The 20,940-nt window shown below is 51.7% G+C and overlaps 1 protein-coding gene across 1 annotated transcript in view; it reads left to right on the forward strand.

Moving 5' to 3' along the window:
• The window catches only part of PREX1 (phosphatidylinositol-3,4,5-trisphosphate dependent Rac exchange factor 1), a 211,067-nt gene that overhangs the window by 123,425 nt on the left and 66,702 nt on the right, over window positions 1-20,940 (forward strand). Inside the window, 3 exon segments of the mRNA XM_004698311.2 lie at window positions 2,070-2,231; window positions 12,023-12,156; window positions 20,578-20,696. Coding sequence (XP_004698368.1) covers window positions 2,070-2,231; window positions 12,023-12,156; window positions 20,578-20,696 — 415 coding nt within the window.

Raw genomic sequence — 20,940 nt, forward strand, 5'->3', positions numbered from 1 at the left:
GATTGTTGTCTGGCTCTCCCTTCCTCTGTGGGAAGGTCTTCCCTGCCACGCAGGGCCCCATCCTCTGGGCCTGTTCCAGGGTATAGGAGGGAGGTCAGCAAACCTCCAGGCTCTGGTGTGGTAGTGGTGGAGGTTGTTTGCAGAGAGAGTACCTGGGCCCTTGGAGCCTGAGGGAGGACCTGCCCCTTCAGACAGGGCTCTTTCCAGCCGGCAGGGTGGCCAAGACTAGACAGGGCAGGTTTGGGAGTTGGTTTTGGGGAAGGAGCCCTAGAGTGCCGTGGTTGACCACCCTGTGGCCAGCCAGGAGGTCAGCAGTTCAAACCCACCTGCTGTTCATGGGGAGCCAGAGGCGGCTGGCGGCATCTGTAAATATTTCGGCCTCAGAAGCCCTGAGGGACACTTCTTCTCTGCCCTGCAGGGTCACAGCGAGTAGGAATCACTCAGTGGCAGCCAAGTTGGGTTTGGGGGTTTTCTGCAGGAACTGTTCAGAACAACTCCCTTGTGGGGGAGATGGTAGCTGGCGGTCACAGCTCCCGTGGGCTACCCTATAAGCAGAGGCATGATCACATATGTACACTGCATGTTTGTCCCATGCTGGTGCTTTTCCTACGGTGTCTGGTTCATGCCTCCCCACACCACAAGAGCAACCAGACAGCCTGGGTTCAAATCCTGGTTCCTTCCCTTCCTTTTTGGAAGTGGTGGGTGACCTTGCTGTACCCCAGTATCCTCACCTGTTAAACGGGATTTGGGTAAAACCCACCTCATAAGCACAAAGTAAAGGTAGATGTCAGCAGCCACTGCTGTCATCTCCCTCATCACTCTCTTCCTCCTCATCGCCGGCTTTCAGATACTGAAACTCAGGTGGAGGGGTGCCTGGTTCGAGGTCATCCAGCCAGTGAGGGGTGGAGCCAGGCCTGGAAGCCATGCTGGTCTGTGCGTGTGGCCACCTTGCTAGAGCAGTGTGCGGTGTCTTCTTAACTGTGACTTTTGAGGCAGTGGAGGGAGTTGGGAGCAGGGGCCCTGAGGAGGGACTGGGACCGTTGGGCATATGTGTGGAGCTGTTGATAGGGGCCCTTATCTCTGCTGGCATGGTCCTGGATGACAGGCTGGCAGTTGGTGCTTGCCTGGCAATCTCCCCAATATCTCAAGGCGGAGCCGATCCCTTCCTTCTTGGGCCGCTCTCTCAACGCACTTGCTCTATGGGCGAAATCCTTTCCAAGGAGCCTTGGTGGCACAGTGCGTATGCATTGAACTGTGATCTGCAGGCATCCGTTCGAAACCCCAGCTGCTCCTCGAGAGAAAGACGATGCTTTCTACTCCCGTGAAGAGTTACAGTCTTGGAAACTCACAGGGGCTCTTCTCCCCTGTCTCCTAGGGTCGCTGTGAGTCAGCATTGACTCCATGGCAGTGGGTTCAATTTGGTTTGGTTCCCTGTGGGATAAGCATTGGGCTGCTAACTGCTAGGTCGGCAGTTCAAAACCCACCAGCTGCTCTTGCAGACAGATGAGGCTGTCTACTCCTGTAAAGATTTACAGCCTAGGAAACCTTCCATCGGCTCAGCATCGACTTGATGGCAGTGAGCATTCCCTTCACTAAGCAGAGAGCCCTGATGGTGTAGGGGGCGAAGCCTTGGGCTGCTGAAGAAAAGGCTGGCTGTTCAAATCCACTAGCAGGTCTGGAGGAGAAAGATGAGGCAGCGTGTTTCCGTAGAGAGTACAGCGTTCGAAACCCCAGGGAGCAGTTCTTCTCTGTCCCGTAGGGCCCTTCATTGAAGGGTCCGAATGAACTCCACAACTCGTGCTTTGTTTGGGGCTGCACTGAATGTCAGAGCCAGGAGGTGAGAACTTTCTTGCTATTTTGTTCACAAGTCTATTCCCAGAGCCTGGGTGGAGGAGCTGTCCAGCGGACAAGTGCTGAATGAATGAATGAATGAATCAGCAGTGCTCTCCAGGGCCCCATAACACAAGGTGTGCATGGCAGAGCTGGGGTTTAGCTCCAGGCTGGGTGACGTGGTGACTGTGCGTGGTTCCTTCTGTGCTGACTTCTCTCATTTCTGCCCCTGGCTCCAGGAGCTGGCTAAGAGGACCCCCGGCAAGCACCCAGACCACCCTGCAGTCCAGAGCGCCCTGCAGGCCATGAAGACCGTGTGCTCCAACATCAATGAGACCAAGCGGCAGATGGAGAAGCTGGAGGCCCTGGAGCAGCTGCAGTCCCACATTGAAGGCTGGGAGGTGCGTGTGGCCTGGGAGGGGGCACTCAGGCTGGAGAGGGGCCCAGGAGATGGCCGGCCGTGGGTTAGTACAGGTTAGTACCAGGGGGTAGATGCTTTGCTTGAAAGAAATATTAAGTCGTCTTCTAATTCGGTTTCATAAAAGTACAGATTTTGAGCTTTTCTTGACCAGTGAGTTACCACACTGGACCCCCATTTCCCACAGTAACAATACCAGGAGCAGGCTCTCCGCAGCCCCCTCTACTTCCGGTGACTCCCCTCTCAGGCTTCTTCACATGTTGGCTTACCTGCCTGCTAGCCACCGGCCTCTACACGCTTGTAAAATGTGGTGATCATGTGTTGTCCATTCTAGGAGTTGAATTCTGGCTTTGACACTCCCTTGTGGGGTGACTTGGTGGTGTAGACGTATCATGTTGGGCTGCCAACCACAGTGTGAGCAGTTCAAAGTCACCAGCTGCTCCTCAGGAGAAAGAGGAGGCTTTCCATTCCCTTAAGAAGCCACAGCCTAGACTCTCAGATGGGGCAGTTCTGCGTCGCCTGTGGGGAGGTTGTGAGCTGGAATTGGCTCGATGGCAGTGCGTGGGTTGCAGGGGGGCTTCGGGCACATCTCTGAGCTTCTCTGACCTTCCTTTGGTGGTGCCCCTTGCAGAGTAGGTACTCCAGAAACGGCAGGTGGTCACACAAGGGAGTTTCCAAAGTTTGTTTCCGTTATCTTTGATTTGCATTTTTCCATGAAATGCTTGAGGCCCCTTGATGAGCGTTGTCACTCTTGTCAGGGCGTGGCATTCCTGAGCTGCTCTGTTCTCTGGTTGATGCAGCTTGCTTGTTTGAACTCCTGGCTCATCCTGGGATGAGTAGAGATTTCCTACAAATCTGGAGACTGGTGGATGGAATTGGAGTAAATCTAAGTGCATGGTGGAGTGAGCCCAGCTGGACAGGGGGAGGAAGGACAAAGAGGAACAACCGCTGGATGGAAATGGGACCCAGCTCCATTGGCCTCAGGCCCCTGGGGACTGCTCAGTCTGTGGGGCACTTGCTATGTTCAGGGTCCCCTGGCTGTTTCATAGCCCGGTGGAGGCGTCGCTGCAGAGAGGAGAGGGGTCTGTTCAGAGAGGAGGGAGACCCTGTGGCTGAGCACTTGGCACATGTCCTGTCCTCCTGCCCCAGGGTCTTCCTGCAAAGAACTGCAGCCCCCAGAATCCCTTGCAGCCCAGGTTTGGGATGTCATGTGGAGTTTGGCCAGACTCAGATCCAGTTCCTTTAAGCCTAGTTGTGCATGCACTTGGCTTTCTGTGACACCATTGGCAGAGGCCCCCGGTTCCTGCCTCCTGGGTGTCAAGAGGCAGGGCATGGGCTATCTGGTGTTGGGTTGCTTTGTGCATCTAGCAGGCACAGGCTGGCTCTGCCACTGGCAGTTACTGAAGCCTTGATGCTGCCTGGGTGATGCCCTCCTGGAGGACCAGCTCGGACAGGTGGCAACCTGAGTCTCCTTTGTCTCATCGGTAGCAGAGTGACACCCCCCCCCCCCCCCCCCCCCCCCCCCCACACACACACACACACACACACACACACACACACACACACACACACACACACGGGCCACCTGTGCAGGGCTTTGGTGTTCTGGGAGCCCCAGCCTGGAGTCCTGGTTCCTTTAGCCCTGTCAGTGACTAAGTGAGCTTCTCCTTCCCACTGGCTTAAAATATGTAGCTTAGTTTCTGTTTTCTGTAACAAAAAGCTGCTTGATACTCAGGTGGGCCACTCAGAGGCATTTTCCAAAGACTTTCACCCCGGCTTCCTGAGGCTCCTTGTGTGATCTTTTAGGCCTTCCCCTGTTCCGAGATGGCAGCAGCTCCAGGTATTACATGTTCAAAGCAGGAAACAGATGTGGTGGGGCAGCAAGAGGTTGCTGTCTTTTGGAGTGGATGAAAACTTTCCGTACGTGTCATTCGCAAGAGCTGGGTCCCCGTGGACAACATGCTAACCCTGGGAGGAAATAGAGATGACTCACTTAAATATCTATCTGTTGGGGCTCGGAGCTTCCTGGCAGCCAAGGTGAAAAGAACAGTACACATGTTGCCTAACATTCCTTGTTGAAAAGGGAAGAAATGGAGTAGTTCTTCTGACAGACGCAGCATTTCCTGACATGCGGCTGGATAAGGAATTTCCCACATGAGGGAATTGGGCAAGCTCCTTGAGAACAGAGCAGAAGTGATTTTTAGATGATCCCTGCTACGTGAGAGCCTAAGGACGTGAACTAAGGGTCTCCGGGACCCTCTCTGACCCTAGAAATCTGTAGGCTTGGAACTCCGTGACCCTGACTTTGATCATCATTTCTGAGTAGCGTGGGATATAAAGTGGCTGGCTGTTATCAAGCATGTATTTCATGCTTCCAACTCTGTGGTGTTGCTAACTTGGTCCTGACTCATAGTGGCCTGATATGCAACAAACTCACATGCTACCGGGTCCTGGGCCACCCGCATCATTGTTGCTGTGCATGAGCCCATTGCTGCAGCCATGCTGTCAATCCATTTTAATAACCCTCTCCTTTAGTAAGCATGGTGGGTGTCCTTTGCTAGGGACTAGTCCCTCCTGATAAAAAGAACCCTGGTGGTGTAGTGGCTACACACTGGACTCTGATCCACAAGGTCAGCAGTTCAAAACCTCCAGCTGCTCCTTGGAAGAAAGATGGGGCTTTCTATTCCTGTAAAGCAGCAGTTCTCAACCTGTGGGTCTCGACCCCTTTCACAGGGGTCACTTGATTCATAGCAGTAGCAAAATTATAGTGATGAAGTAGCAACAAACATAATTTTATGGTTGGGGGGGAGTCACCACCACATGAGGAACTGTATTAAAGGGTCGAGACATTAGGAAGGTTGAGAACCACTGCTGTAAAGAGTTACAGTCTCAGAAACTCACAAGGGAAGTTCTACTGTGTCCTATAGGGTCACTGTGAGTTGGCATCCACTCAGTGGCAATGAGTTTGGTTTTTGGAGTCTTTAAAAAATCTTTTTATTGGGAGATTGTACAGCTCTTATCACAATCCATCCATCCATCCATCCATTGTGTCAAGCACATTTGTACATATGTTGCCATCATCATTTTCAAAACATTTTCTTTCAAATTGAGCCCTTGGTATCAGCTCCTCCTTTCCTCCCCCACCCTTATTCCCTTATGAACCCTTGATAATTTATAAATTGTTATTAATTTTTCATGTCTTACACTGATTAATGTCTCCCTTACCCACTTTTCTGTTGTCTGCCCCCCTGGGAGGGGGTTATATGTTGATCATTGTGATCAGTTCACCCTTTCTTCCCGCCACCTTCCCCTTCCCCTCCTGGTATCACTACTCTCATTATTGGTCCTGAGGGGTTTATCTGTCCTGGATTCCCTGTGTTTCCAGCTCTTATCTACCAGTGTACATGCTCTGGTCTAGCCGGATTTGTAAGGTAGAAGTGGGGTCATGATAGTGGAAGGGGAGAAGCATTAAAGAACCAGAGGAAAGTTGTATGTTTCATTGGTGCTACACTGCACCCTGACTGGCTCGTCTCTTCCTTGTGACCCTTCTATAAGGGGATGTCCAGTTGTCTACAGATGGGTTTTGGGTCTCTACTCCACACATCCCCTCATTTGCATTGATATGATTTTCTTTGCTCTGGGTCTTTTATGCCTGATACCTGAATCCTATCGACACCTCATGATCACACAGGCTGGTGTGCTTCCATATGGACTTTGCTGCTTCTCAGCTAAATGGCTATTTGTTTATCTTCAAGCCTTTAAGACCCCAGATGCTATATCTTTTGATAGCCAGGCACCATCCACTTTCTTCATCACAGTTGCTTATGCACCCATTTTGTCTTCAGCTTATGCACACATTTTGTCAGGAAGGTGAGCATCATGGAATGCCAGGTTATTAAAACAAAGTTTTCTTATGTTGAGGGAGGACTAGAGTAGAGACCCAACGTCCGTCTGCTACCTTAATACTTAACCTATAAATATATGTATGTAGACCTATTTGCCTATTGTCATATATAAATATATTTACATGTGCACATGTAAGGCTGTAATCTTAACAAAAGCAAACTGCCCCCACCTCCCACCCCCAGCCTGGCTGGCCGATCCCTCTGCCGTGGAATGTGGCCTGCAGGAGGCTGGCACCTGAGAAGGGGCAGTCAGTTCTTGGCCACTTCCTTTTGGGTGGCCTCACCTGTCTTCTTGTTGGGTCCCCAGCCCTTGCCCTTTCTTTGCCATGGGGACTGCTTTTGTTCAAATCAGAGGAACTGATCTGCAAGTCCTTTTCACTGAGCCCAGGGGATGCTCTGGGCTGCTCTCCGAGAGGTTGGCAGTTCAAGCCCACCAGCTGTGCCGAGGGAAAAAAGGGTGGCGATCTGCTTCCCTCTGGATTTGCAACCGTGGAGCTCTTCGGGTCACTGTGGTCCCTGGGCGTGGGGCTACTAAACACAAGGAGATGGCAGGGCCTTGAAGGGAGTGAGCAAGCCAACCCTCACTGCTCGAGTTTCCCCATCTGAGCAGTCTGGATCTTGGTTGCACCCCCTCGTGGGCCGTGGTGAGGACCGGGAGTGTCCGAGTGCTGCCTGGTGTGGAGCTGTGCAGACAGGATTTCGTTCTTCCTCCCGAGGATGGAGAAGCCGCCCGTGGCTCTGGGGAGACCTCACCGCCAGTTCGGGCTGGTGCTCCTCAGAGGGACATCACAGACCGGAGCCCTTCCAGCTGCCGTGCGAAGCTCTAAGCTCTCTGCAGTCCTGGAAAGAAAGGACAGGCTCGGAATAAGGAAGAAATGGTGTGGCTCCCTTGCTGGTCAAGTGGCCATCAGCTGCTCACCCACCCCAGGGGAAGGAAAGAGACGGACAGGAGGAAGCCTCTAAGCATTCAGACTGCTGGAGGGCAGCTCTCAGAGGTCCTGCCCTCACTCCCGCTCTTGTGTTAGGCTGGATCACAAGAGAAACAAATTCACTGACACTCGTGTGTGTCCGAAAGAGCTTTATATCAAGGAGTAATTGGATATCAAGAAAACATCCAGCCCAGTCCAAGTTAAGTCCATAAGTCTGATACTAGTCTTTAAATCCCTTTCAGACTCATGCAACCATCAGCAATGATGCAAAATGCAGCAAGATGACAGGCCGGTGGGTGCAAAGTCTTGTGGATCCAATGGAGGTGGACGCATCTCCAGGGCTCCCGCAGGTCTCTGAGTGGCTACCAACAGGAAGGTGAAGCAGAGAGAGGGGGGGGGATGTCCCCAGGACCCTCCTTACCAGGAGGTGACACAAGGAGGCCATCAAGCCAGACACCACCCCAACACTTCAAGTTGACATGAAATTATGTAACTATCACACCCTCCCTGGGATCATATTGCCATGCATTCTCTGGATACATGATCTCTCCCCTTTGGGGACCCCTGCTTTAGGCCAAAGGAGCACATCAGGCTATGTATTGGGCTGGTCACCACAAGGTTGGTGGTTCAAACCCATCAGTCACTCTGCAGGAGGAAGACGAGGCAGTCTGCTTTCACAGGATGAACAGCCTTAGAAACCCCTAGGGGCCACTCAGCCCTGACCCAGAAGGTCACTCTGAGTTGGAATTGACCCCACACCAGTGGGTGGGTCTGAGACTGGCAGCCCTATGGAACAACTCTGAGGCTGTCCTCTGAGAGGCAGCTTTGGGCAGAGCTGAGTGGGTAGGCAGGCCAGGGAGTGGGTGCGACTCCCAGCTTGCCTCCTTCCTAGCGGTGTGACTTGGGGGACAAGGCACTACACCGTTCCAGGCCTCCATTTTCTCATCCGTGGCAGGATGCCAGATGTTACATGCAACGTTTATTTATTGTGGCTTCTGTTTCCGTTAGCCTGTGTTATCCGGAGCGGGGTCTCAGTGGGTGTCTTGATGCTCCCCTTCTGCCCTGTGTATCTGTTTCTTAGAATCACCATTCCCAGGGCCTGAGGACCCTGCACTGGGATTCTTGGATGCTGCATGACCAATAGCTGCTGGGCTCTGAGACTCCGAGATTGGTCGGTGGTGTGCCCAAGTGCATGCCCACGTGGTGAGGGCACCATTCCATGCTGTACAGCTGCTGGTCACAGGAGGCTGGTTCCCCGGGACCCTGAGTGGTTGTGGGGCGCATAGTGTGCCGTGTCCAGTCAGCCCCCGTGGCAAGAGAAAGACCACGGGGAGATTGCTTCATTAGCTGCATCTTCGACATCACTGAGTCAGCAGATGGGGCCAGCAGGCCTCACCAGGGTCTGGGGTTTTGTTTTGTTTTCCCCTCAAATGAAAACCGAATCATTGTTATTTTTAAAAAGAAACTATTGGTAATGCACCAATCTTCCTAATGACCATTGTAATTTTACATTATTTAGGCCTCTCTCTGTACTGCTGTACAAATGGCATTTCTTTTGAAAACGTGGGAGCCTCTGTAACTATGGTTTCCTAGCCTGTCTTTTTGGTTTTCCCATGAGTGACCCGGGGTGGGGGGGTGTTTTTCACAGCAATAAATTTAGATCCATGCCATCATTTTTCATGGTTGTACCATCAGTTATTGACCTGATTACTCTTTTTTAACATTTTAACACTTTTATTGACATATAATTCACATAGCATACAAGTCAGTGCTTCACCATATTAAAAAGAAATGACTTGTGCATTCATGACTGAAACCAAGTTTAGAATATTTTCTTCCTTCTGCTGCTCAGTGTTAGCTACCCGTGTCACCCGAACTCCTCCACCGTACTCCCGAGACATTATCCATCGAGTCGCTGTCTCGGTAGCTTCGACTATCCTGGATTTCACATGAAGAAAAACATACACAAAACAAAGCCCAGCAACCAGAACAAGAGAAAAACCTCAGGGAAAAGGAAAGCCGCAAATAATCAAAACTAGAACAGACTTAAAATGGGTCAAAAGGGAGAACAAGTGATAACGGTGTTAAAACAACCTCACTCCGTCTGCAGGAGTCCTCTTGCCGATGCTCTCTGTCTAGCAGCAGGCTGTTTAGATCGCTGATGAGTGCTTAGGGGGATTCTCGGGAGGCTTTTCCTGTGGGGACCCTGCCAATGGATTTTGGGCCCTACCATCCAGCATGACGACGCTGCTCTTGACAGTGTTTAGAATGGGTTTGTTTCTGTCACTCAGCAGGCTGCTGCTTGTTGCTTCTGACTGTTGAGGATTGGGGGAAGGGGGATCTTGTAAAACAACCCCCTCGCCCCCACTTTCTTTCCTGAAGTCATGTCTCAGTGGGATAACATCACGCCTCTTTGTACCCCTGTCTCCCTGTAATCTTCAGGCCGCCAAAGGAATCCCCCTTAGAACATTGCCTGACGGTCCTGCCCCTCCATGGCACTGCCATCTGTTGGCCTACAGCCTCCTCCTTTTATTATTATTTTAGCTTCTTATTGGGATGTTAGGGGAAGGCTTGTAGAGCAGATCATGAATTTTACAACCAATAGTTTATACACATTTTGTTTCAGCACATCCACTTCTATCCCCTCAATGCACCACGACTTACCCCACTGCCTCTGGAGTTTCCCGTTTCCTGAAAGAGGAGGCTGTCTGCTTCCGTAACGGCTTGCAGCCTCAGAAACCCAACGAGGCAGCTCTGCTCTAGCCTGGATGGGTGCTAGGAGCCAGAATCGACTGGGTGGCAGGGCCGTTGGCTTGTTGTTGTTGGGTGTTTGGGTAAACGCCGCCTTCTGGTTCTTTAATGGTTGACTCTTCTCATGTCGGGGTGAGTTCAGATCCTGACCTGAAGAGTGAGGAAGGTCCATCGTCTTGGGGGTCCCACCAGTCTCTGTTGACCAGTAAGCCTGGTCCCTTTGATGCTTTTGAGTGCAGGGCCACATTTTCCTCCCACTCTGTCCAGGACCCTCTACTGGGATTCTTCTCTGAGCATTTGGTGGTGGCATTGGGGCACCAGCTAGTTTTTCTGCTCTGGGGACTGTGGAGACTGATGTCTTTGTGGTCCAGTAGTTCACTGGACTCCTTGTTTCCGTGGCTCTTTCGATTTTTATCCACCTTCTTTCCTTAGACTGGGGGAAGGCCTGTATTTGCCCCTTAGGTGGCTGCTCATGAGCTAGTGACCAGAGTAGGCATACGTCCCTGTCTCGATGTGTTAGTGACAGTACTTGACTGCCGCAAGTAGGAGACCCCAAATGAGGTGAAGAGTCACGGGTGGTGCCAACGGTTCATGCGCTCAGCTGTTCACCGGAAGGTTGTAGGTTCACTCCCACCCAGGACACCTCAAAAGAAAGACCTGGCAATCAATTTTTGAAAAATCAGCCACTAAAACTCTATGGAGCACAATTCTACTGTGATATCCATGGGGCTACTTTGAGTTGGCATCGACTCTATGCCAACTGGTGGCATGAGAGGAACATTTATTTCTCAGTTGCAGTACAGAGGCGGGTGGTGCTGGCTGGGGGTGGAGGTTGGGGTGGCCCGGCTCTGCAGGGTCCCAACTTCCTTCTACCACCACCTTCATCAACTCTTAGGGCAGTGGTTCTCAAGCGACCCTTGAATACAGTTCCTTATGTGGTGGTGACCCCCCAACCACAAAATTATTTTCGTTGCTACTTCATCACTGCCATTTTGCTACTGTTATGAATCGGGTGACCCCTGTGAAAGGGTCATTTGACCCCGTTTAAAGGGGTCGTGCCCCACAGGTTGAAAACTGCTGTCTTAGGGTGTAACCCACCGCCACTGTGGTAGACGAATGGAGACAGTTGGCTTTCCAGGAAGTGATGCCGAAGTAGGGCACAGTGGTGGTAGTCACATGACTTCACCTGGTGCTAGGAAGGCTGGGAAGTGTGGTTTCATGGGGCAGTCCGGGACCAGCTGGACTTCGACTCGTGAAGGATGAGGACTGGGATCAGGGTGGCCTTTGTGGCGTTCCCATGCGCTCTGCGGCCTCTTTTCTCAGCTCTTTGGGTCTTCTCCAGCTAGATCCCTGTGGTCCTCAGCGCCTGAGACTCCACCCAGCTGGGGTCTTCCTTGAGATCTTCAGCTTCTTAGGTGTGTATTTCTAATTTCCAAAAAAGCTTTTTGTTTGATGGCATGGATTATATTACTCCTGGGGTGCAGCCATCACCCGAATCCGTCTCGATGAACAGATACTCATGCTTCTCAAGGAGTGTTTCCCCCTTTCCTCCCACCCTCCCACCACGGGGAACCAGGAGTGCACTTTGATCTCCATACATGTGCGTGTCCTGGGGACTCGGCGGAAGAGGGCTCGTGCCTGTTGGCTCTTTTGTGAGGGACCGTGTTTTCAAGGCTCATCCCTGGACTCATCTCCCTGCAGGTCATTAGCCTCTGTACTCCTCCCTGACACCTTGTCTTCTTTTCCCACATTCCCTGGACCTCATTCCCATTCAGGAAAGGTCCTGCTCATTTGGTGTCTCAGCCATGCCCCCATCACTTAACACCCATGGCTGGTCGAATTAGGGAACTCCCACCCTTTGCTAGACTCCACTGGCATCGAATTTGTCACCCACTCAACAAGCTTTTATTGAGCACCTACTGTGTGCCAGCAAGTATTCCAGGCACACAGTAAGCCACTTTACCCTGTGGCCCTAGGATGTCCCTCAAATAGAAAACTGTCACATCCTTAGGATTGTTCACCCTGTTCCACAGATGGAGGTCATTGATCAAATGGCATTTGGTTTTCTGTCTGCAGATTGGCCCACTGAGGTGCCCCTGGGCTTTGGGGGTGGGGTGGGCCAGTGTGCCTCTGGGGAAGGAAGGCGTGTTTCTGACTCGCTCTCTAGCTCACTCCTCCTTCCCTCCTAGGGCTCCAACCTCACGGACATCTGCACCCAGCTGCTTCTTCAAGGGACTTTGTTAAAAATCTCTGCGGGCAACATCCAGGAGAGAGCCTTTTTCCTCTTTGACAACCTCCTTGTCTACTGCAAGCGGAAATCCAGGTGAGCTGCCGGGAGCCTGGGGGCAGGGCTCCTGGGTGGGCTGAGAAGTTGGGATCGGTCTAACCTGGTGGTTACTTTCCTGGACTCACACCTCGGGCTGGACACTTCCTTCTCAGGACGCTCTCTTCTTTAAGTTGAGGGGTTTGTTCTAGGTCAGTGCCCTTTAGAGGAAATGTGATGTGAGTCCCATATGTGTTTGGGACTTTCCAGTAGCCACATTAAAAAATATCTTAAAAGATATGGGTGAAGTGAATTTAATTAAATGAATGGGTGAAATGAATTTACATAATGTCTTTTCATTAACCCAATTTATCCCTGAACTCACAGCCATTGAGTAGATTCTGATTCACGGCTACTCTATAGGATGAAATAGAACTGCCTCTGTGGGTTTCTGAGACAGTAACTATTTATGAGAGTAGAAAGCCAATGTGGATAAAGTGCTAATAAAATTGTTAAAAAAAAAAAAAAGCCTCATCTCTCTCCTGCAGAGTGGCTGGTGGTTTCGAACTGCAGACCTTGGGAGTTAGTAGTCCACCACATATCCCACAATAACACCAGGGCTCTTGCAAAAAATGTATCTCAAGTAACCCCATAATCCTAAAGCATTACCATTTCAGGAGATAATAAATTAAAATTTGGTGAGATTATTTTACACTCTGTTTTTTATACCAAGTCCAGGGTGGGCTTTGTACTTAGAGCGTATGTCAGTTTGGGCTGGCCGCATTTCAAGCGCTCAGTAGACAGATGCGGCCTCGAGTATCAGCCGAGGCACCTGATTTTACCACAAAAACTGCAGAAAAAATGTGTTGAAAAACTTGGCTTACCCTCCAGTATATACGGTAGATCTAGATGCTGGTGGAAGTTTGGAGCTTCTCAGTGATACCAACATCTTGGAATTCCAGGATCTTAGGCAGGAGGCTTGGGCAGCGGGGGAGGGATCTTCTACCCATTAAGCTTTTTGAGGAAGAGCATTTTCCTCCTTGCAGTTGGTTGAGTCTAAGAACTACTGGCTTGGTGACTGGATGGCTTGGTAGATAGATGCAGACGTGTGTGTGGTGGGATGGATGGAGGCTTTGGAGGTGAATGGGGGGTAGATGAAGGGAGGGAATGAGAGGGGGATCTGGATGGATGAGTGAATGGTTGAACAGTTGGAAATCCAGGAGCTGTCCAATTGGGTGGATGGATGGAGAGTTGGGGAACATATGGATGTTTGAATCACTGCAGGAATGGATATACAGGCTTGGTAAAGTGGTAGAAGCCTGGTGAATTGGAGGCTCTAATGTATAACCAAGGAGAGAACAGGTGGATGGGTGGTTGGTGGCATGGTCATGTGTTAGGACCATAGGTGGGTGATATGAGGGGGCTTCAAAAAGTTGGTGGGGAAGCAGGAGTGAAAAGAAAATGGAATTTTCCCACAAGCTTGCAGAAGTTGGGGGAGGAGTGGGTAGTCTGGGTGTGCTGCTGGGTGGGTGGTAGTTGAGGATGTGGTGGCTGGACTTAGGTGTGGCATTTTGGGTAACAGGGTGAAGGGTTGCATGACGGTTTACAAAGAAGGAGAGTTAGGCAAAGGGGTGGGCAGGCGGTTGGCAGATTTGGGGTGCGAATGGGGCTGGGTAGGGGGGTTAGATTTGTGGATGGCAAGCTTCCTGCCCTTTGGTTTCTTCCTCAGTAGGTTGGGCCCCACTGACCAAAATAGCTCTTCCTCAATTCCTCTTCCTGTTACTTTGTCTCAAGGCTAAAGTGGTCACTTTGCCCAGGCATCTTCCTCTTTGATCTAGAAAGATCTAGAGCCAAAGGCGGCGAGCCAAGCCCTGCTGCCAGCATGGCCTGCGACTCGCTCGAGTGGCCTGGCCGTCACTCTTCCTCATCTGCGTCTTCTGGCCTCCCACAGTGGTAGTGAGGAAGACGAGGGGTGGAGGGTGGGCGTTCTGCATGCACAGGTGGGCCTCTCTCTGTTTCCCTCCTTCAGCTGCACCCCTCTGCGCCTCAGTCTCCTCATCTGTAACATGGGGCGAGAACCTCCTTTTCACGATAGTGACTCACTAAGGTCCAGGCCCATCTTGATGGAGTCCCTGAGCCTTCTAGCTTCCCCAGCTCTGTGCTTTCGCCTCTGTGCCTGAGTTTCCTCTTCTGGGAGACAGACGCAAGGATCACGTCCACCTCAGAGGGCCTGTGTGAAGGTTACATACGGGGCACCTTAAAACTTGTGACTTACTTGGTAGGGCATCAAGGCTCACTGCCATGACTGCTCCTGCTGGCATCCTTCCCCGGTGTGGCCGGTGGACACTGCCCCCGGCGCCCAGTCAGAGTTTTAACCACAAACGTTTCCCCTTCCTGGGTGGAGGCCTCAGACGGCTTCTCTGACCCCCTCCTGTCTGCTTCAGCCCCTCTTTTCCCCGCCCACCCCTTTAGGTCTGCCTGGGTGGGTCCCCCTGTCCCCCGACTCCTCTCCCACTATTGTCTCCTTGCGTGCTCCTGTCCTTGCGGCCCATCCTCAGAGTCCTCTTTCGGCAGCGTCCACCCCAGCCTTTTCTTGCTGCCCTGCCCTGGCCTGTCCGAGGAAGGTATTTCTCCCAGAACACTGGGGTTTGGAAAACAGAAGGTCCCTTCAGGCCTCTGTGGTGGCTCCCAACTCCTGCGGGTGTTTGCCCAGCCCTTGGCTCTGCCCATCTGAAGGCCCATCGGCCCGATGGGTGAGGATCGGCTCATTCCCGTTGTGTTGGCCGCCAAGCGGGCCTGGCAGGGGCCTGTCCGTGGCCACCACAGCCCCTTTAAGGCCGTTCCCTGCCTCTGCTCTGGAAGGAGCCAGGCTGTCCGGAGGGAAAGAGCACATCTGTGTCCAGAGAGAACCTGGCAGCCACTGGCATTCCTACCTCTGGATAGGGAGCCAGAGCTTGGGCTCTGAGAGGTCCCAGGCCTGGGCTGTGATGGATGGAGCTCTGGACCTGGCTCTGGTGTGGTCCTAGGACATGCCTGGAGCAGCTGGGGGCCTGCCCACCGAGTTCTGGCCTCTGCCCAGTTCACGCAGGGTGCTGCCTGTTGGGGACATGGGTCACCGGAGGCCTCTGACTCAGTGTTTCTTCTGATTTAATTCAAAATGTCAGAAGTAGGGGGGGAGGGTCTTTGATGTGCCCCTTCCCCCATTTACAGGAGGAGAAACTGAGGCCCTCAAAGCTAAGTCTCAGGTAGCTCAACTGCCTGCTTTACCACCTTAGGGGCTTACCAGCACTGTGGCTTTGGTCTCTGTGGGCCTCTGTTTTCCCACCTGTGCAATGGGGCTAAAAGTAATCCCCCCTCTCCTGGAAGTGTCCTTCTAGAGCAGTGGTTCTCCACCTTCCTCATGCTGTGACCCTTTCATACAGTTCCTCCTGTGGTGGTGACCCCCAACCGTAACATTATTTTCGTTGCTACTTTATCACTGTCATTTTGCTACTCTTATGAATCATCATGTAAATAGCTGATAGGCAGGATGTATTCTCATTGTTACAAATGGAACATAATTAAAAGCACAGTGATTAATCACAAAATAATATGTAATCATATATGGTGAAATATTTACTTCTAATGACAAATAAATGAAATTTTATCTTGAATCATGGTGTAGCATGGGTAACAGTCTTCACGCTGGGTACTTGTAGGTGGGTGTACCTGCATATGGGCGGACCAGCCTGGAGACGGATAGCGGAGCGGTATCTCGGTTCCTAAGACCATCGGAAATATATGTTTTAATTGGTCTTAGGCGACCCCTGTGACAAGGTCGTTCAGGCCCCAAAGGGGTCGTGACTCACAGGTTGAGAACCACTGTTCTGGATGGAGGGAGTGGTTAGGAAAATGCCTGGGGTATAAAGCCATCACTCACTGCCACTGAGTCGATTCTGATTCATAGGGACCCTATAGGACAGGGTAGAACTGCCCTGGGGGTTTCTGAGATTGTAGCTCGCGACAGGAGTAGAGAGCTTCGTCTTTCTCCGTATTTCTCAGGCTGGTGGTTTTGAACTGCTGACCTTGTGGTTAGCAGGCCAGCGTGCAACCCACTATGCCACCAGGGCTTGTCAGTGTATAACGTAGGTTATTAACACGTGTGTTCAATGGGTGCCTCGCTACGCTCTCATCATGTCGCGGACAGGAGTCTGCATTTGGAGATCAACTCCTATTTTGGACTTTCGTCCCCCTGCACATGTTCCTTCCCAGGAAAGGGCACCTTCATCTGGAAGCTCATCTCCGTCTGAGCTGCCCTCACCTGCAGTCACTTCATCGCCAAACCCTTCCTCTCCTCTTGTCAAAGCCTCAATGCAACTCAATAGAGAGTCCAAGAGTGTGTGTGTGTGTGTGTGTGTGTGAGAGAGAGAGAGAGAGAGAGAAGCTGAATGGAAAACTGATATGGAAGTGCGGAGACAACACAGCTAAGACAACTCTGAAGGTGAAATCCAAAGGACTTCGATTGCCAGACGTCAAGACTTACTGAAAAGCCAGTCAATACCAATGTAAAGACAAATAAGTGAGGGGCACGGAATGGACGTCATCCCATGATAATCGATCATTTACATCTCAGCAAAGGCACCGTGTAGCTGGAGAAACAGTGCCTGGTCAGTTCAACGCCAATGCTGACTGGGTGAGAAAAATGAGTAGACTTCTACCTCACGCCATACATAAAGACCAACGTCAGATGGCCTTGGTGAAAGGTAAAGCAGTAAAGCTTTTCTGTGAAGGCATAGGAGACTGTTGTCAGGTCGAGCAACCATTTCTCATAGGATGAAAATATGTTGAAAACAGGAAAAATGGATCAATTAAAATGTGTTAAAATTAAGAATGTTTTGCATTAAAAGAGATCATAAAGAGAATAAACTGGCAAGCCATAGGCTGGGAGCAGACCTTTGCAATCTGTCTAGCTAACAATGGACGCTTCCAGAAAGTATAACGAAGTCCCATGCACCAGATTTGGCCCTCTGTTTTTGTATATAATGTTCTATTGGAACATGGCCATGTCCGCTCCTCGTTGTATTGTCTGTGTCCCTGGTGGTACAAACCGTTAAGGTAGTAGCTGGCTGCAAGATTGGTGATTCAGATTTACCCAGAGAGAGACACCCCAGAAGACAGGTCTGCTCCCAGTGGTCACAGCCTTAAACACCCCCTGGAGCCGTGCGACCTTTGACAATTGGGGTGTCTGGGAGTGAGAATCGACAGGGTGGCAGCTCACAATAAACACGACCGAAATAACGACACCCGCGTGGCTGCTTTTGTGGCACAAGGCTAGAGTCGCGTCATCGTGACGGAAACCACATGGCCCGCAGAACTGAAAAGACGCGCTCGCTGTCTGGCCCTTTCCAGACAAAGTTTGCCAACCCCTGCTGTAAGTCATTCAGAAAAAGATAAGACCATCCAACCGAGAAATGGGCAAGGGACAACCATTTGACAAAAGCAGACGCCAGATGGCCAGTAAACACGGAGCGGTGCTGGACCTCGCCACTCACCAGGGAACTCTGAATGAGATGTTTAACGGGAATTGACATTAGATGCCCAGCAGCAAGGCCCACACTGAGAAACCTGGATGTTGAGAATGGCTAGTATCTCAGAATGCTCGCCTGCCCTGCTGGGCAAACAGGCCCAGTGATTTTTGCGAAACGGGTTGGCCATATCTGCTGTTACCTTGGTCAGGAACATTCCTTGTAACTCAGCACTTCCCTTCTGAAGTCATGGCCCGAAGAAATGTGCCCATGTGTTTTTCATAAGACACGTACCAGAACATTCCCAGCAGCCACAAGCTGGAAACCACCCAGATGTCCATCACTATTGATACCCCCACAGCCTCGGTGAACCCCACAGTCATGAGGGTGAGTGGAAGAAGTCCAGCCCAAACCAGCATAGGTGGTGTGGTTCCAGTTAGGTGAAGTTCAAAAGCAGGCACCTCTATGGGCTTAGTCATCGGCATGGCAGTTATCCTTGGGGGATAGTGAATGGGGCACCAGGGAGGCTTCTCCAGGGGCTGGTAATGCTTACACAGGTGTGTTCACTTTGGAAAATTAGTTGCACCATAGACTTGATGGACGTTTTTTCTTGTGTGGATTTTACACTTCAATAACAAGCTTGCCCCAAATGCATCTATTTAAGGTGACTAGATTTTAACATTGGTAAAGTGGGACACCAGTGATAAAACTCCTGTTCCGTGAAATAGCCACATGTCAGCCGAAAACCATATACCCTAGCTTGTCGTGCATTCTTTCAAAAAATCGGGACTTCTTTAAAATGCCGCGGGACGTGGGAAAAATTGTTAAAAATTGGGACTGTCCCGCCAAAAGCGGGACGTCTGGTCACCTCAATCGAAGTACATCTGTTCACGCACGTGTACAGTATGCACCTGTGTACATGCACACACGCAAGGCATCCTCTTCTCTCATCTGCGTTACTGCCGAGTCTTCTCTGGTTCCCTGGTCTCCTTCCTGCCTCCCCACAGTCTGCTCTCCTTAGGAGGCGGACTAAGGGAGGCTTCTTGGAGCCAGGCCTGTCCCTGTGATGCCTCTGCTGAACCCCGCACGCACGACTCCCTTCTCATGCGCACAGTGGGAGTCACGTCTTCTCTGTAGCCGGTCTGCAGACCCTGCAGGATCTGGTCCCTCTGGGTGCCCTCCCCCTTGTCCACTTGGCCCAGTCTCACTGTCCTTCTCAGAGTGCGGCCAGCAAGCTCCCACCTTGGGGCCCTTGTTCTAGAGCAGCGGTTCTCAGCCTGTGGGTCACGACCCTTTGGGGGATGTCTAACGACCCTTTCACAGGGTTCACCCGATTCATAGCAGTAGCAAAATGACAGTGATGAAGTAGCAGCAAAAATAATTTTATGGTTGGGGGGCAGTGGTCACCACAGCGTGAGGAACTGTACTAAAGGGTCGCGGCATTAGGAAGGTTGAGAACCACTGTTCTAGAGCAGGGGTCCTCAAACTTTTAAACAAGGGGCCAGTTCACTGTCCCTCAGACCCGTTGGAGGGCCTGACTATAGTTTAAAAAAAACTATGAACAAATTCCTATGCACACTGCACATATCTTATTTTGAAGTGAAAAAACCAAATGGGGCAAAAACACCTGGTGGGCCGGATAAATGTCCTCGGCGGGCTGCATGCGGCCCGCGGGCTGTAGTATAGGACGCCTGTTCTAGAGCTTTCTGCTGCCTCGAACATGCTTCTCCAGGCATCCTTCACAAGTCTTTCCTCGCCTTCTTCAGGGCTTTGCTCCAGTGCTGTCTCCTCAGTGAGGCTTCTCGAGAATGCCCCCCCCCACCCCTAAAATCACCGCCTTCTCCGCCTCCAGCCCCGTGTCCACTGCCCTTACTGTGTTTTACTGCGTCAGGCACTGTGTCGGTCCAGGTAGACTTGAGAAACAAATCCAGGGACACTCGTGTGTGTATAAGAAAGAACTTTATAAACAAGAGCAGTTGAATATTGAGAGAATATCGCCGCCCAGTCCAAATCAAGTCCATAAGTCCGATATGAGCCCATATGTCTGATACCAATCTATAAATTCCTCTTCAGACTCGCAATGGTGCCGAATGCAGGAAGATCCCAGGCCAGTGGGTGGGAAGTCTTGTGGATCCAGTGGCCTTGTAAGCATCTCAGCGTTGGCAGGGGTCTCCACGTGATTTTTCCGGGTCCAGAGGTCTGGCTCCATCAGCCTCTCTCCATTTGTCTTCTCCACAGGGATGTCTCGCAGGGAGTGAGCATGTGTCCCGCCTCCAACGAGCTATTTATCTCCTTATTGCCTCCAAATGAGGTTAACAAGCTGTGATTTGATTGACAGGCTAAACTCCACCCCTTCACTCTTAATCCTCAAATTGACACCAGATTATGTAACTACCACAATCACCATCTCTAGGCTTTCATATCAGAAGACAGACTCTCACAGACCTGGGTGTGTTTGCTGCTGTACATGCTCCTGAAATGCTTCCATGACACCCCTTCCCTCCACGCTTCAGCCCCTACCTAGCAGTGTTCCCTGGAGGAAGTGCTGGTCAGGTGTGTGTTGAGTGATGGAATGTGGCCTGGTGGTGGAAGGAGAACTCAAGGGATTGAACGATCTGGATGCCGGATGGATGGACCTCCTGCCCTCCAGCTCTTCATCCAAATGGGCTTCCTTGCAGGAAGGGTCTGTCTAGTAGAAACATAACACACCGTTCCCCACTTTCCAGCAAAGAAGAGTGGGGCTTTGTGGCTTCTTTTGGTCTCTCATCTGGTGTTTCTGAAAAGGAGCTCTGTGGGGCCAGCGAGGCGGGTGTCCCGTTTCACAGACGAGGAGACTGTGGCTGGGAGCGGAGCGGTGACTTGCTCAAGCCACTCGGCCACCAGCCGGAGACCCCGCTCCCGGCCCTGCTCTGTTGGAAGCAGTTGCATTCTGGCGACGCGAGGGTGCGGGGGATGCTGACCTACCGCTGTCTTCCAGGGTCGCGGGGAGCAAGAAATCAACCAAGAGGACCAAATCCATCAACGGCTCCCTCTACATCTTCCGAGGGCGAATCAACACGGAGGTCATGGAGGTGGAGAACGTGGAAGACGGGACAGGTAGCCCCCGCCCCGCCCCCGCCGGAGCCCAGCCCCACCTGCTCCTTGGCCCTCCCTCGGCTGCGTTGACGTGCGTTGACGTGGTTTCCTCCCTTCCTCGAGACCGGGAGGGGGCCCTGGTGGCCCAGGGGTTAAGTGTCTGGCTGCCAACTGAAAAGCCAGTGGTTGGAACCCCCTGGCCGCTCTGCGGGAGAAGGACGAGGCTGCCTGTTCCATCGAGGCCACAGCCTTAGAAACCCTGTGG

This window comes from Echinops telfairi, unplaced genomic scaffold (genome assembly GCF_000313985.2).
Source record: "Echinops telfairi isolate 266 unplaced genomic scaffold, ASM31398v2 ScPeMD7_5592;HRSCAF=6446, whole genome shotgun sequence".
In the NCBI taxonomy this organism is placed as follows: Eukaryota; Metazoa; Chordata; class Mammalia; order Afrosoricida; family Tenrecidae; genus Echinops; species Echinops telfairi.